The following is a 16337-nucleotide window of genomic DNA, read 5'->3' on the forward strand; positions in this document are numbered from 1 at the left end:
ACTAGATGTGGTGAAAGTTGTCCTCTGCATTTGTCCCATCCCCTTGGGGAGCAGTGGGCAGCCCGGGAATCATTTTGGCCATGACGCAACTGTCCGAAAGAGACTAATATGATACAGTGTAAAAGAAGCACTTACTGCTCGCTGCAAGATTTAGTTGGGTGGAAGTAGGCTTGTACGGTATACCGGTACTAAAAAGAACCTAATTGATCGAAATCGGTACTATACTACTTTTTGAAAAGTACCGGTACCGTTCTTTCATCTGCGGCGATGAGTACAGAGTCGAGGCACATGATGTTGAGTGCATACAAGTAATAACATTTTGGAAGAGGAAGAATGGCAAAAAAATGACAATTCTACTGGTTAATAAAGTGCAATATGGAGGTATTTAGACTTCAAAACTATTGGCAAAGGTGACGCCGCGCTTCAAGTGTTGCTTTTAAACATGCCTCGCCAAACGTGGCAATTAGTATTACCACCTGTGCTTCAAGCTTAGGTAAATATTTAAATAGTGAACATTCAGATCTGCACCAGGAGTTATACAGAGTGACAGGTAATACTGTAGTTGTTGCACCTGTCCTGCTGTTTGGCTCCGGTGCAGAATGTCGTCAAGGAGCACAGGGCACACGTTCCCGTCAGGGTCGATGTTTTCATCGGGGGTAACACACTTTACTTTACAATGGGTCTGCCAAGCTCTGCTTTCAGGTCAGAATGACGAGGCCGCCGATTCGTGACAATCTGGTTGCTTATGCAGGACACAACCGGACCCGTTCATCACTCTACTGCGCAGTGCACGCGCTACTTCTCTCTCTCTTTACTCGCCCACTCACTCACTGACGTCACTCAGACAGCACGTTGCCATTCTCTTGAACAGACGCACTACATTTATAGGTCAACAGCTCCTCTGTTGTGCACATGTAGATACATAACATGTAGAAACCTGGACATCTCAGCTGCTTGGCTTGATGCCAAACATTAGCGGAGTTAAGATCCATCTAACATCAACTAATGCAAGTAAAATGACAGAATTTGGTAACAAATTGCTACAATTTGTCTTTTATCTTTAACAAATGTGTTTTACCTGCTACATGGCTTATCTGTGTACATTTATCCATAGTTTTGTTTTTAGCACTTACTAATAATTGTATTTTCTTAAAGCACGGACCAGGAATGGCAACCATAAATCATGAAGCATTTAATATGTCAATAGGGTTTTAACATTATTTTTATTCTAACCTAATTCTTGATTATGGCAGACTATATGTAATATAGAAAATTGTAAATTGTTCTTTGATTGCAACAAAAAAAAACATGTGTGTAATACTAGGGATGTCCGATAATATCGGACTGCCGATATTATCGGCCGATAAATGCTTTCAAATGTATAATCGGAAATTATCGGTATCGGATTTACAATTATCGGTATCAGTACAGAGCGCCAATAAACCTTAAAGGCACTGTCTTTGCATGCCGTCCCAGTCACATAATATCCACGGCTTTTCACATTCACTTGTGACTGCAAGGCATACTTGGTCAACAGCCATACAGGTCACACTGAGGGTAGCCCTATAAACAACTTTAACACTGTTACAAATATGCGCCACACTGTGAACCCACACCAAACAAGAATGACAAACACATTTCGGGAGAACATCCGCACCGTAACACAACATAAACACAACAGAACAAATACCCAGAACCCTTTGCAGCACTAATTCTTCCGGGACGCTACAATATACACCCCCCGCTCCCCCCTATCCCCCCCCAACCCCCCCCCCCCCCCAATCTCCCGAATTTGGAGGTCTCAAAGTTGGCAAGTATGACATAGAGCAATATTGCCCCCTTGTGGTTCTGTGCCGTCACAACTCCCTCCTGCAAACGTAACATTGACACCTCAATCATAATGTCTCCTCTGCAATATATACACCTGCCCCAACTTTCCTAATATCGGCTCCTTAGCTCCGTCTCTATGAATATTTAGGAAACCTAAGAATCTTGTGTTCACATACGTTTTGACCATGGGCACATCATCCTAACCTTTCCACCCTTTTTACTTCTCTCTATTAATTCAATGTCTTCCCTTGGTCTTGGTAGAATCCAAGGGGGGACATCTCCCCACACTGAAACCGGGTTGTACTCCACTTTTTTCAAACTGAGCTGAGCTGCTGAACTTTCAATGAGCCATCCAAAACCTGCACATTTTTGTTTTTGTCTGTATTCCCAGCAGTCCACCAAAATATTTGTTGCGGGTTGTTCTACCTCAGAACCCTTCAATGTCGACCAGTACAGCAAAGATAGTTTGTTTCTTCTTAAATTTAGAGGGAGCTCATTTTCTTCAACGAAGATGGCATTTGTGGGACTTGTTTTAACTGCATCATCCATCCATCCATCCATTTTCTACCGCTTATTCCCTTCGGGGTCACGGGGGGCGCTGGAGCCTATCTCAGCTACAATAGGGCGGAAGGCGGGGTACACCCTGGACAAGTCGCCACCTCATCACAGGGCCTTAACTGCACCAATTCAAATTATATCGGAATATCGGATATCGGTAAAAAAAGCCATTATCGGACATCTCTATCTAATACCCTTTCTTTTATATTTTAATTTTCTAAAATTATTCTTTAAATGCAATAGGAAATATATGTTTATTGTATTGTAAGATTTCCCGTTAAAATAAAGCCAATATTGACATTTTTTTGTAGTTCCTTTTAATTTGAAAAGTATCAAAGTATCGATATACATTTTGGTACCGGTACCAAATTATTGGTATCGGGACAACCCTCGGTGGAAGTGATTTTTACGATATCTACGCTTTGTCTTCTCTACAGCACCCCTAGTGGACAGCAGTGAGAACCACAGTACCTCGGCCACGCTGATGCTGCTATCACTCGTGGTTGTCGGTTTAGCCGTGTTTGTCATCTACAAATTCAAGAGGTAAAATATTCATGAAATGTCCTTTTTTTATATCGATACCACATGCCAAGGAGGTAAAAGGTGTCAGAGCTTGTTAAGGACGGAACCCGACAGCTTAGCGAACCGAGGAATCTTGTGTTGACAGCCGCCCGTCAAAAGCCAGAACCATTTGCACACGTTTTCTGGGAAAGCTTGGAAGTCTTTTGTTTGGTCATTCTTTTCAGAAGAAATGTCAGCCCGTTAGCATTGTTTATTGATAGGAAGCCCTTTGAATGTAGTCAGTTGACCTTTCTACAATGTGAAGATATCTCTCCTCACAAAGGTGTTGTTGCAAAGGGAATCGGGCCGAAAGGGTCAAAAGAAAACAGCAAAACCTTTTTACTAGGAATTGGCGATTCACATACAGATAAAGTTTCAATGGTATTAAAAAGTAAACAAAAATAAAGTTGACTCTGTCTTGGCCCCTCTTTAGTTTTTTCAGTTAGGCTGTACCCTTCATCCATTTGCCTCAATGTAAATCTTTTCTCAAGGAAGATCCCAGGCCTCAACGTCTATGCGCAGATGCAGAACGAAAAGGAACAAGAAATGATGAGTCCAGCTAATCCAACAGAGGCCTTGGCCGGCTCGCAGCGGGACTTGGTTCATTCTTTGGAGACTCTGGACACGGCGTTCAACTCACAGCCTGTTGGTAAAAGGCGCCATTTCTGGCATTTTGTCGTCATTTGTCACATGTTGTGAACCATCTACATTTGCACTCAAAAATTATAAAACACCCACTGTTAATTGTATTTGTTTGCCAAGTTCTTAAACGTATATTTCTAAAAAACACGCACAGTTCCAGTTTGTTAAATCAGGAGACAGAACAAACTGAAAAACGTCAAACACATCATCTGCAGATTCTACATACAGTCGTGGTCAAAAGTTTACATACACTTCTAAAGAACATATGTCTGTCTTTAGTTTCCAATAAATTCTACAACTCTTATTTTTTTGTGATAGAGTGATTGGAGCACATACTTGTTGGTCACAAACACCATTCATGAAGTTTGGTTCCTTTATTAATTTATTTCGGGTTAACTGAAACGTGACCATATCTGATTGCTCAAAAGTATACATACAGCAGGGATGTGCAAAGTGCGGCCCGGGGGCCATTTGCGGCCCGCAGGTCATTTTTTAATGGCCCCACGGCGCCCATTTTAAAATACGATTAAAAAAATTAAAAACATAAAAAGTGGTATGAAAGACCAAACAGGTGAAATGTAACAAGAAAATGTTGCAATGTTTACTCTAATAACACAAAGCTGCCATGCAGGCTGTTTCTTTCTTTAAAAAATAATAATGAATCAACATCAATATTATTATGAATTATTGACCTATCCAAGGCTCCAATTACGTCACATTAAATATTGCACTTTGAGATATTTTTTTGGGAAAATGTTGCATATTTTGTGTTTGCCATATAAAAAATTTAGCTTTTTTTTTTTTTTTTTAAAAGAAGGGCTTAAAACGAACAAACAAAAAACATAAACAACAATACAACGTATAATTGACGGATAGATCTGAAGTTGATCTCGAGATTATTGTGTTAAAAGTAAACAGTATTTTTTAACACTTTAATGAGTAGGACCCTTTTGGTTCCCCAATAATTTTTGTGTGATTTGTTTTTAAGTGTCATTGCTCAAAAAATAATAATGAATTAAAATCAATGGTGCTATGAGTTATTGACCTTTTTAAGGCTCCAATTATTATATAATCTGAAATATTTCTCTTAAAAATTTTATTGGGTGAAAATATTGCATATTTTGTGTTTTTTCCATAAAAAAATAGGGTTTTCTTTGACAAAAAGAGCATACGACTTAAATCTTTAAAAACGTTATATTGACAGATAGACCTAATGTTGATCTAGAGATAATAATACTGAATAATGACACATTTTAAATATTTTTTGGACCAAAACCCTTTGGGGTCCCCGGGATCAAGCCTGAGTGGAGGCCTTAATGTATATTTTTTATACATATATTGTATTGGTTTTTAAATTTAAAAAATATCAAAATGGCCCCCGCTTGCTTTGATTTTTCAGTGTGCGGCCCTCAGTGGAAAAAGTTTGGACACCCCTGACATACAGCAATAGAACTTTCCTCCAGAAGGTCTTATCTTTGTCCATGGGATGTCAGATGTAATAAGAATTGAGCTGTTTGGCCACATTACCCAGCAATATGTTTGGAAGAGAAAAGGTAAGGCCTTTGATCCCACGAACACCATCCCTACCGTCAAGCATGGTGGTGGTAGTATTATGCACTGGGCCTGTTTTGCTGCCAATGGAACTGGTGCTTTACAGAGAGTAAATGGGACAATGAAAAAGGAGGATTACCTCCAAATTCTTCAGGACAACCGAAAATCATCAGCCCGGAGGTTGGGTCTTGGGCGCAGTTGGGTGTTCCAACAATATATGTTGACTACCGTATTTTTCGGACTATAAGTCGCAGTTTTTTTCATAGTTTGGCCGGGGGTGCGACTTATACTCAGGAGCGACTTATGTGTGAAATTATTAACACATTACCGTAAAATATCAAATAATATTATTTAACTCCTTCACGTAAGAGACTAGACGTATAAGATTTCATGGGATTTAGCGATTAGGAGTGACAGATTGTTTGGTAAACGTATAGCATGTTCTATATGTTATAGTTATTTGAATGACTCTTACCATAATATGTTACGTTAACATACCAGGCATGTTCTCAGTTGGTTATTTATGCGTCATATAACGTACACTTATTCAGCCTGTTGTTCACTATTCTTTATTTATTTTAAATTGCCTTTCAAATGTCTATTCTTGGTGTTGGGTTTTATCAAATAAATGTTCCCAAAAAATGCGACTTATATATGTTTTTTTCCTTCTTTATTATGCATTTTCGACCGGTGCGACTTATACTCCGGAGCGACTTATACTCCGAAAAATACGGTATATATAATACATTATTGAACATTACTTTCCCCCTGGTGTCTGAGCCGTCATCTCCCTCTGTTAAACCATAACAGTAATCCTCCTTTTTCGTTGTCCCATTTACTCTCTGTAAAGCACCAGTTTTGGGCGCAGTTATGTGTTCCAACAGGACAATGACCCCCAAACACACGTCAAAAGTGGTAAAGGAATGGCTAAATCAGGCTAGAATTAAGATTTAAGAATGGCCTTCCCAAAGTCCTGACTTAAACGTGTGGACAATGCTGAAGAAACAAGTCCATGTCAGAAAAACAACAAATTTAGCTGAACTGTACCAATTTTGTCCAGATGTGTGGTCAAAAACTCAACCAGAAGCTTGCGGATGGCTACCAAAAGTGCCTTATTGCAGTGAAACTTGCCAAGGGACATGTAAGCAAATATTAACATTGCTGTGTGTATACTTTTGACCCAGCAGATTTGGTCACATTTTCAGTAAACCCATAATAAATTCATAAAAGAACCAAACTTCATGAATGTTTTTTGTGACCAACAAGTATATGCTCCAATCACTCTATCACAAAAAAATAAGAGTTGTAGAAATTATTGGAAACTCAAGACAGCCATGACATTATGTTCTTTACAAGTGTATGTAAACTTTTAACCGTGACTGTACGTGGTACATTTGTGGCTTCATGCCGCATAGGCATGCTATGTTATACGGTTTGACAGTGTTGCAACCGGGCGTACTTGCCAGGTTGACTGCTCACCGGTAGGACGTGCTTTTAATAGTTTTTTTTCTCTGATTCGGTCGTCCTCTCCTCCTTCGGACAAACCCTTTCATTTCCGATGGTTGAAGGGCAGAATTGTAACGATCTCTGGCTCTAGGCTGTGTAGAAATGCTACTTCTAAAGCTCGCAACTTAAAGCATAAGAAAAGGAGAGACAGCTCATATCTCAAATTACTCCCAAGTTGAAGTACTATTTTTAAAATAAGCTTTTAACATCTTATTACAATGGGGGTTGAATAATTCAGAGTGCAGTTGTACTTGTCGTGTCATGGATCTCATCCTGTGTTTTTTGTTTTATGTTTTTTTAGAAGTTAAACGATCTGTTCCGGGAGTGCATGGAGACTGAACAAGTATGACCGCCATTTGCGGACAAAAAAAGCTGTGCAGCAATTTTGCATTCTCTTAGGCATCAGGACTCAACTCTTTCTGTTCAATGTTCCTTTCTCTAAGACCCATGATTCTTAGTCATGGTTGCTAACTCCGTCAAGCATTGAAGACCAATCATCAACTCACCCTGTTTAAAACTGAGCTCAAGCATGGCTTGTTAACTAACTACTACTACAAGCAATTTTGACAAGACAGTGATCTTGATTGATTGATTGGGACTTTTATTAGTAGATTGCACAGTACAGTACATATTCCGTACAATTGACCACTAAATGGTAACACCCGAATAAGTTTTTCAACTTGTTTAAAGGCCTACTGAAATTAAATGTTCTTATTCAAACGGGGATAGCCGATCCATTCTATGTGTCATACTTGATCATTTCGCGATATTGCCATATTTTTGCTGAAAGGATTTAGTAGAGAACATCGACGATAAAGTTCGCAACTTTTGGTCGCTGATAAAAAAAGACTTGCCTGTACCGGAAGTAGCGTGACGTCGCAGGTTGAAAGGCTCTTCACATTTGCACATTGTTTACACCAGCAGCGAGAGCGATTCAGACCGAGAAAGCGACGATTACCCCATTAATTTGAGTGAGGATGAAAGATTTGTGGATGAGGAACATGAGAGTGAAGGATTAGAGTGCAGTGCAGGATGCATCTTTTTTTCGCTCTGACCGTAACTTAGGTACAAGCTGGCTCATTGGATTCCACACTTTCTCCTTTTTCTATTGTGGATCACGGATTTGTATTTTGAACCACCTCGGATACTATATCCTCTTGAAAATGAGAGTCGAGAACGCGAAATGGACATTCACAGTGACTTTTATCCCCCCGACAATACATCGGCGAAGCACTTTAGCTACGGAGCTAACGTGATAGCATCGTGCTTAACTGCAGATAGAAACAAAAGAAATAAGCCCCTGACTGGAAGGATAGACAGAAGATCAACAATACTACCAAACACTGGACCTGTAACCACACGGTTAATGCTCTCCAGCCTGGCGAAGCCTAGCAATGCTGTTGCTAACGACGCCATTGAAGCTAACTTAGCTACGGGACCTCGACAGAGCTATGCTAAAAACATTAGCTCTCCACCTACGCTAGCCCTCATCTGCTCATCAACACTCGTGCTCACCTGCATTCCAGCGATGGACGGCGCGACGGAGGATTTCACCACAATCATCGGTGCGATCGGCGGCTAGCGTCGGATAGCGCGTCTGCCATCCAACTCAAAGTCCTCCTGGTTGTGTTGCTGCAGCCAGCCGCTAATACACCGATCCCACCTACAGCTTTCTTCTTTGCAGTCTTCATTGTTAATTGAACAAATTGCAAAAGATTCACCAACACAGATGTCCAGAATACTGTGGAATTTTGCGATGAAAACAGAGCTGTTTGTATTGGGATACAGTGGTGTCCCAATACTTCCGCTTCAACCCTTGACGTCACGCGCAAACGTCATCATACATAGACGTTTTCAGCCGGAAGTTTCCCGGGAAATTTAAAATTGCACTTTATAAGTTAACCCGGCCGTGTTGGCATGTGTTGCAATGTTAAGATTTCATCATTGATATATAAACTATCAGACTGCGTGGTCGGTAGTAGTGGGTTTCAGTAGGCCTTTAAGTCGGGGTCATGGTAATGATTGTGTTGTTTCCAAAAAAATTAAGATCATATCTGACAACACAATGGAGTAACAGCACAGCGAAATCATGAATGCAAATATTCATGCACACTAACACGGTGAAAGAACCAAGAGAGATGTTCGAAGCATTATTTTCACCGGCTATGCCTTAGTTAAGCTTTCCCCCGGTGTGTGATTGCCTTGTTTTCCACTTTTTCATGCAAATTTGCACACATTTGAAGGTAATCCTTTCAACAACATGCACCGTTATTTGATTTAATCTGGCATTAGTCATCTGTTCCTATTTCGCTCTATCCCTGCACTGCACATCTGCATTCACAGATCAGGAGTGGTGTGGGCAAGTCTGTGCCCGCTGGTTTAACATTTGATTCAGCATTTAGATTTAACACTTAGATTTAACAGATGATGAGATAAGAGATAAGAGCAGATGATGTGGTCCTGATGGCTTCAACTGGCCAGGATCTTCAGGTCTCACTGGATCGGTTCGCAGCCGAGTGTGGAGCGACTGGGATGAGAATCAGCACCTCCAAGTCCCGAGTCCATGGTTCTCGCCCGGGAAAGGGTGGAGTGCCATCTCCAAGTCGGGGAGGAGATCTTGCCCCAAGTGGAATAGTTCAAATACCTCGAAGTCTTGCTCACGAGTGGGGGAGGAGTGGATCGTGAGATCGACAGGCGGGTCGGTGCGGCATCTTCAGTAATGCGGACGCTGTATTGATCCGTCGTGGTGAAGAAGGAGCTGAGCTGGAAGGCAAAGCTCTCAATTTACTGGTCGATCCACGTTCCCATCCTCACCTATGGTCATGAGCTTTGGGTTATGACCGAAAGGACAAGATCACGGGTACAAACGGCCGAAATGAGTTTCCTCCGCCGGGTGGTGGGTCTCTCCCTTAGAGATAGGGTGAGAAGCTCTGCCATCCGGGAGGAGCTCAAAGTTAAGCCGGATCGGTGCGTAGTCTTCAGTAATGTGGACGCTGTATCGATCCATTGTGGTGAAGAAGGAGCTGAGCCGGAAGGCAAAGCTCTCAATTTACCGGTCGATCTACGTTCCCATCCTCACCTATGGTCATGAGCTTTGGGTTATGACCGAAAGGACAAGATCACGGGTACAAGCGGCCAAAATGAGTTTCCTCCGCCGGGTGGCGTGGCTCTCCCTTAGAGATAGGGTGAGAAGCTCTGCCATCCGGGAGGAGCTCAAAGTTAAGCCGGATCGGTGCGTAGTCTTCAGTAATGCGGACGCTGTATCGATCCATTGGGGTGAAGAAGGAGCTGAGCCGGAAGGCAAAGCTCTCAATTTACCGGTCGATCCACGTTCCCATCCTCACCTATGGTCATGAGCTTTGGGTTATGACCGAAAGGACAAGATCACGGGTACAAACGGCCGAAATGAGTTTCCTCCGCCGGGTGGTGGGTCTCTCCCTTAGAGATAGGGTGAGAAGCTCTGCCATCCGGGAGGAGCTCAAAGTTAAGCCGGATCGGTGCGTAGTCTTCAGTAATGTGGACGCTGTATCGATCCATTGTGGTGAAGAAGGAGCTGAGCCGGAAGGCAAAGCTCTCAATTTACCGGTCGATCCACGTTCCCATCCTCACCTATGGTCATGAGCTTTGGGTTATGACCGAAAGGACAAGATCACGGGTACAAACGGCCGAAATGAGTTTCCTCCGCCGGGTGGTGGGTCTCTCCCTTAAAGATAGGGTGAGAAGCTCTGCCATCCGGGAGGAGCTCAAAGTTAAGCCGGATCGGTGCGTAGTCTTCAGTAATGCGGACGCTGTATCGATCCATTGTGGTGAAGAAGGAGCTGAGCCGGAAGGCAAAGCTCTCAATTTACCAGTCGATCTACGTTCCCATCCTCACCTATGGTCATGAGCTTTGGGTTATGACCGAAAGGACAAGATCACGGGTACAAGCGGCCAAAATGAGTTTCCTCCGCCGGGTGGCGTGGCTCTCCCTTAGAGATAGGGTGAGAAGCTCTGCCATCCGGGAGGAGCTCAAAGTTAAGCCGGATCGGTGCGTAGTCTTCAGTAATGCGGACGCTGTATCGATCCATTGTGGTGAAGAAGGAGCTGAGCCGGAAGGCAAAGCTCTCAATTTACCGGTCGATCTACGTTCCCATCCACACCTATGGTCATGAGCTTTGGGTTATGACCGAAAGGACAAGATCACGGGTACAAGCGGCCAAAATGAGTTTCCTCCGCCGGGTGGCGGGGCTCTCCCTTAGAGATAGGGTGAGAAGCTCTGTCATCTGGGAGGAGCTCAGAGTAAATCCGCTGCTCCTCCACATCGAGAAGAGCCAGTTGAGGTGGTTCGGGCATCTGGTCAGGATGCCACCCGAACGCCTCCCTAGGGAGGTGTTTGGGGGCACGTCCGGCCGGTAGGAGGCCACGGGGAAGACCCAGGACACGTTGGGAAGACTTTGTCTCCCGACTGGCCTGGGAACGCTTTGGGATCCCCCGGGAGGAGCTGGACGAAGTGGCTGGGGAGAGGGAAGTCTGGGCTTCTCTGCTTAGGCTGCTGCCCCCGCAACCCGACCTCGGATAAGCGGAACAAAATGGATGGACGGATGGATATATTTAGATTCAACATTTAGATTTGGCATTTAAATTCAACAATTCGATTTAGCATTTAGAATCAACATTTGGATTTGGCATTTAAATTTAAACATTTACATTTAGATTTAACATTAAGAGTTGGCATTTAGCATTGTTTATGATGCATGTAGATATATTTAAATTTAAAGTTTGGATGTAATGTTTACATTAAGATTATGGATGGACATTTAGATTTGCCATTTAGATTAAGTATTACATTTTGCATTTAGATTAAGCATTAATTAAGTACTATTTATATTTAATGTTTGGATTTAACCTTGGTATTTATATTTTAATTCACCATTTAGATTCAACATTTGTATTTCAATTTAACATTAAGGTTCAGCATTTAGATTTTGCAGAATTACATGCATAAGATGGGTAAGTAAAAGTTCAACGATTTGTGTCTCCAGAACGATCAATTTAATGCCCGCTTAAAGCCGGTGGATGGAAATGTATGCAATGTTGATACCCGGATGTGACGCCATCGAGGAGGGAAGCCTTTGTAAACATTGCAGTTAAAGTAAATGGAATGATAATGTCAAAGTCAAAAATCTATGTCAAAAGATGCTGAAACGTCACAAACACTTGAACAACTATACAAGGATCAACTTAACCCCCTCAAAGCAGTGTTATGTGGGTAAAGTGGCGGTAGTTGCCGAAGGAGATCACTATTAGATGCTTACTAGTGAAATCATACTTTTGGTTGTTGTTACATGAAAACACTTGATATGAAGCACACTGCACCTTTGCAAGAAAACAGTGTCATGGTAAATCTGATAAATGGCTGTTAGGATATTTGGTAGTATTTTTCAAATTTAATTTACAGTAGAGAGAAAGAACAACGCTGGAAAAACATCCAACCGGAACTCTCTAATAACTAAAGTCACTTGGGTGAATAATGTAAACTCACTACACCGGTATGTTTTAGCGCTTTCATGGCGAGTTTACTGACAGGTATAAGTAAGAACTTTACACTACTTTATATTAGAAATAGCAACAGCGCAGGATGAATGTCCCATAACAAGAAGATAGAGAAAAAGAAGAAGCTTATCGACTACGACGTCGTCACGGACTACAAAGGCGGAAGCGCGCAATTTTTACAGGACTTATGCAGATCCCAAATACAGATCAGCAGGTAACAGACGGTAAGAAAAGTTGCTTTTGCATAATATTGCAAAACAAAACGCCAGATAATATGCCTTACTTCAGGAGTGTCCAAAGTACGGCCCGCGGGCCAAATGCGGCCCGCCGGCGTCTTCAAATTGGCCTGCAAAACGTCATGAGTTTAATAAAGAATCTTATATTCATGTTAAATGCTACTATTTTTAACACAATCTAATGGACATCAGGAGTTTTTCCTGGTCAAATACTTTTTATTTTAGGAATGTGCAGCATCTATTTATATGACCAAATGCAAACAACCTTCCCTGGTCATGGTGCAAAAAAAAAAAATCTAAAAACAAATCCAACCAACACAAAATGCAAACAGACATGGTCACTGAACTTTGTGGGTATTATAAAAAAAAACCATCCATTCACCATTAAAAAAAAAAAATCTAAATTACACCCAATTAAATCCATTACAAAGCATGATGGGAACATGCTTAACACTCTCCACACGTATCCATGTTTGGTGCATTTAAGCTGCTTGATAATTCTGATTGAATACAAAACTTTAAGGAGGTTGTCACAGAAGTAAACAAGGTAGAAGTCAAACTTTTGCATTGTCTTAATATCCACGTATATTAATATATTCTGTGTGTGTGTATGTATGTATGTATATATAATATATATTTATATATAATGTTACTTTACATGCAGTCGGCCCTCAGCGACATTTCTTTAGCCCAATGCAGCCCCCAAGTCAAAATGTTTGGACACCCCTGTCTTACCTTATACACACACCATAATAATACTCGTATGTTGAAGCACAGTACAGTCCATCAAGCGGTGTGGCTTCATAGCTTACCAAAGTCGTACTAAAACATTTTGATAGGTTTTGGAGCGCCGTGTGTAAAGTTATATATTTTCAATGGAACATGTTGGTGTTGTTTACTTGAGTTACATTGCAGTCTACACACATCTCTTATGTGTGACTGCCATCTACTGTTCACACTTATCATTTCACCATGTACCAAATAAAATAGCTCCGAGGTTGGTAAGCACAACCAAAATGATTCCGTACATAAAGGGCACCGTCGAGTTTTTAGAAAAATAAAGGATTTTAAGTGCGCCTTATAGTCCGAAAAATACGGTATATGTTTTCCAGTTTGAGAATCCTTGCACCAAATTTTAACATGTGTCTCGCTAAATAATTTCTTCAGGGAGTCAAAAAACAACTTTAACCTTGTAAGCTGTTATGTTCGATGTACTGACCTTGTTTTAGTGCTCATCCACTGCAAGATAACCTAATGTGTGCCAACCCCTCCCATGACCCTTTGTGTGGAACAGTATATCCCCAAAACACAATGTACATTTTGCCTTACAGAAAATGATCTAATTCATGGTTTTACTGTTTCCTTTCTCCTAGGATGTAAGAAACCTCCCGTTCATGTGACATTCTCTGCAGAACTCCCCACATATGTCGTGTAACCTTTGGACTGGACTGGTGCTGCGCCGTTCATGGTTTGAATCATTCTGGGACTTTATGGTTTTTGAGCTTTATACCCGTGCATGTTGGATCTCACTGACATACTAGAAGAAACACGTCATTGTTTTCTTTAAACATACAATTTATCATATAAATTATGAACTTTTTCTACAATGTCTTATGATCGAGAAGGAATTACGATTATGAGATTTTGGTTTTGCCTACATTGAGACACTTGTTTTTTTAATATGATATGACAAACACATAGCAGCAGTATATTCATTAAAATAGTGTTATTTAAATTGAAAGTAAATTAGAGCTGATTTGTAAATCATGAATGTAAAATATGTGTTAATTATATGTATTTCAAGTGTTATACAAAACAGAAATTATATAATTCTGAATAAAATACTTTAGAATTTTTTTTGGGGTCGGGGGGTGGGCGGTAATATGGCACAATGCACATTTTCTATTGAAATAGTGGGGTACATGTTTTTATTTCTTTCTAATAACTTTGATTTTCAGCTTATGCCTCTGGTAATGCTTATGATTAGAAACTTACCAGTTTTTAAATGTATTAGCACATATTCTTGCAGGCTCTATGGATGGTTAGCTCTTTCGTGTAGAACTCTTGTTTTTTGCCGTATGTTCGGAATCTTAGATGTCAAAGTCCGATCGATGCTTTGCATATCTTAGGACATTTTAAATCCTTGTTTAGTTAGGAGAAGCAGGACATTTTGGTTGACTTCAAACAGTGGTTCTCAACTGGTTTGGTTGCGGCACCTACGCTACTTTTCGTATGATAATTTCTCAAATATGTAATTTAAGGAAAAAACGAGGGCGGTTTGAATTTTAGGCAGCGCAAAATGCCAGTACAATTTCAGGAACAATACATTTTTACCCACAAACTCCAAAATATGTCTCTCCTCTAGCTCGACAGAAATATAACAAGTTCTTTAAGAAACTGCAGTTGAATTGCCTACTTTGAAGCACTGTAAAAATGAACATCTGTAAATAAAGTATAACAATTTTAATAACCAGGGCCGCCCTTCCCTATAGCGCCCTGCGATATCAATCAATCAAAGTTTATTTATGTGTGGTGTTCGGGTCTGTGGGACCCGTTTTCATTTTTTATTAAAAGAAAAACGATACAATTAATTAATTTTTCAAACTGAGACTCACTGACTTTGGCTCATTTTCTGTGAAGAACATATATCAGAATATATATTTAATGACCACACACCATACACCCACCCCTACACATATACACTACCGTTCAAAAGTTTGGGGTCACCCAAACAATTTTGTGGAATAGCCTTCATTTCTAAGAACAAGAATAGACTGTCGAGTTTCAGATGAAAGTTCTCTTTTTCTGGCCATTTTGAGCGTTTAATTGACCCCACAAATGTGATGCTCCAGAAACTCAATCTGCTCAAAGGAAGGTCAATTTTGTAGCTTCTGTAACGAGCTAAACTGTTTTCAGATGTGTGAACATGATTGCACAAGGGTTTTCTAATCATCAATTAGCCTTCTGAGCCAATGAGCAAACACATTGTACCATTAGAACACTGGAGTGATAGTTGCTGGAAATGGGCCTCTATACACCTATGTAGATATTGCACCAAAACCCAGAAATTTCCAGCTAGAATAGTCATTTACCACATTAGCAATGTATAGAGTGTATTTCTTTAAAGTTAAGACTAGTTTAAAGTTATCTTCATTGAAAAGTACAGTGCTTTTCCTTCAAAAATAAGGACATTTCAATGTGACCCCAAACATTTGAACGGTAGTGTATATAAGATGTCCGGGTCCACTGGACTAATAGAAGTGTTGAAATTGATGTTCTGTGTACCACACACACACACACACACACACACACACACACACACACACACACACACACACACACACACACAGCGGGCCTAGACAGGAGACGGACAGAGTGTAGGTACACAGAACATCAGAGGGTCAATTGTGCGAGAAAATGAGAGCAGACAGCGTTGACAAACAATGTTGCAACCTTGTGTGGGAACCGCAGGTGCAGAAACACAAAAGAAGAATCCCAGTGGGATGCAGAAACTGGCAGAGAAATTTTCCGTGCAACGTTCATATTGTTGTTACTCAGCCAGCGTTTGTGGGTCTGACGGACCCGTTGCACTTTGTGGCTTTTAATGCCTCACAAGCAAACACTTTTATGTTAAAATACTGAACAGATGTTTATTGGGATAAGGTAAACATCTGTTCAGTATTTTAACATAAAAATGTTTGATTATGGCAACGGGTCCATCAGACCCACAAACGCTGGCTGAGTAACAACAATATGAACATTACACAAGGGTTAATCACAGGTGTCTCAAAGGGCTGCACAAGCCACAATGACATCCTCGGCTCAGATCCCACAAATATATATAACTCACATGGTCCTCCGTGGTGTTGAATTTGTTTGTTTTTTCCACTAAAGTAATGCATTATTTTCACTTTCACAATT

The 16337-nt window shown here is 40.9% G+C and overlaps 1 protein-coding gene across 6 annotated transcripts in view; it reads left to right on the forward strand.

The window, feature by feature from the left end:
• The window catches only part of LOC133634127 (VPS10 domain-containing receptor SorCS1), a 499576-nt gene extending 484159 nt beyond the window's left edge, over nucleotides 1–15417 (forward strand). For 2 of the 6 annotated variants that reach the window (XM_062027159.1, XM_062027160.1), the window contains exons 25-27: nucleotides 2826–2931; nucleotides 3441–3598; nucleotides 13790–15417. In XM_062027159.1, coding sequence (XP_061883143.1) covers nucleotides 2826–2931; nucleotides 3441–3598; nucleotides 13790–13851 — 326 coding nt within the window. In that variant the 3' untranslated portion in view covers nucleotides 13852–15417. Of the gene's footprint in view, nucleotides 1–2825; nucleotides 2932–3440; nucleotides 3633–6949; nucleotides 6992–13789 lie in introns of those variants that run through there. The other 4 variants (XM_062027161.1, XR_009821878.1, XR_009821879.1 and 1 more) reach the window with 4 other exon arrangements.
• The last annotated feature ends 920 nt before the right edge of the window (nucleotides 15418–16337 follow it).

Source organism: Entelurus aequoreus, linkage group LG18 (assembly GCF_033978785.1).
Source record: "Entelurus aequoreus isolate RoL-2023_Sb linkage group LG18, RoL_Eaeq_v1.1, whole genome shotgun sequence".
Taxonomy (NCBI): Eukaryota; Metazoa; Chordata; class Actinopteri; order Syngnathiformes; family Syngnathidae; genus Entelurus; species Entelurus aequoreus.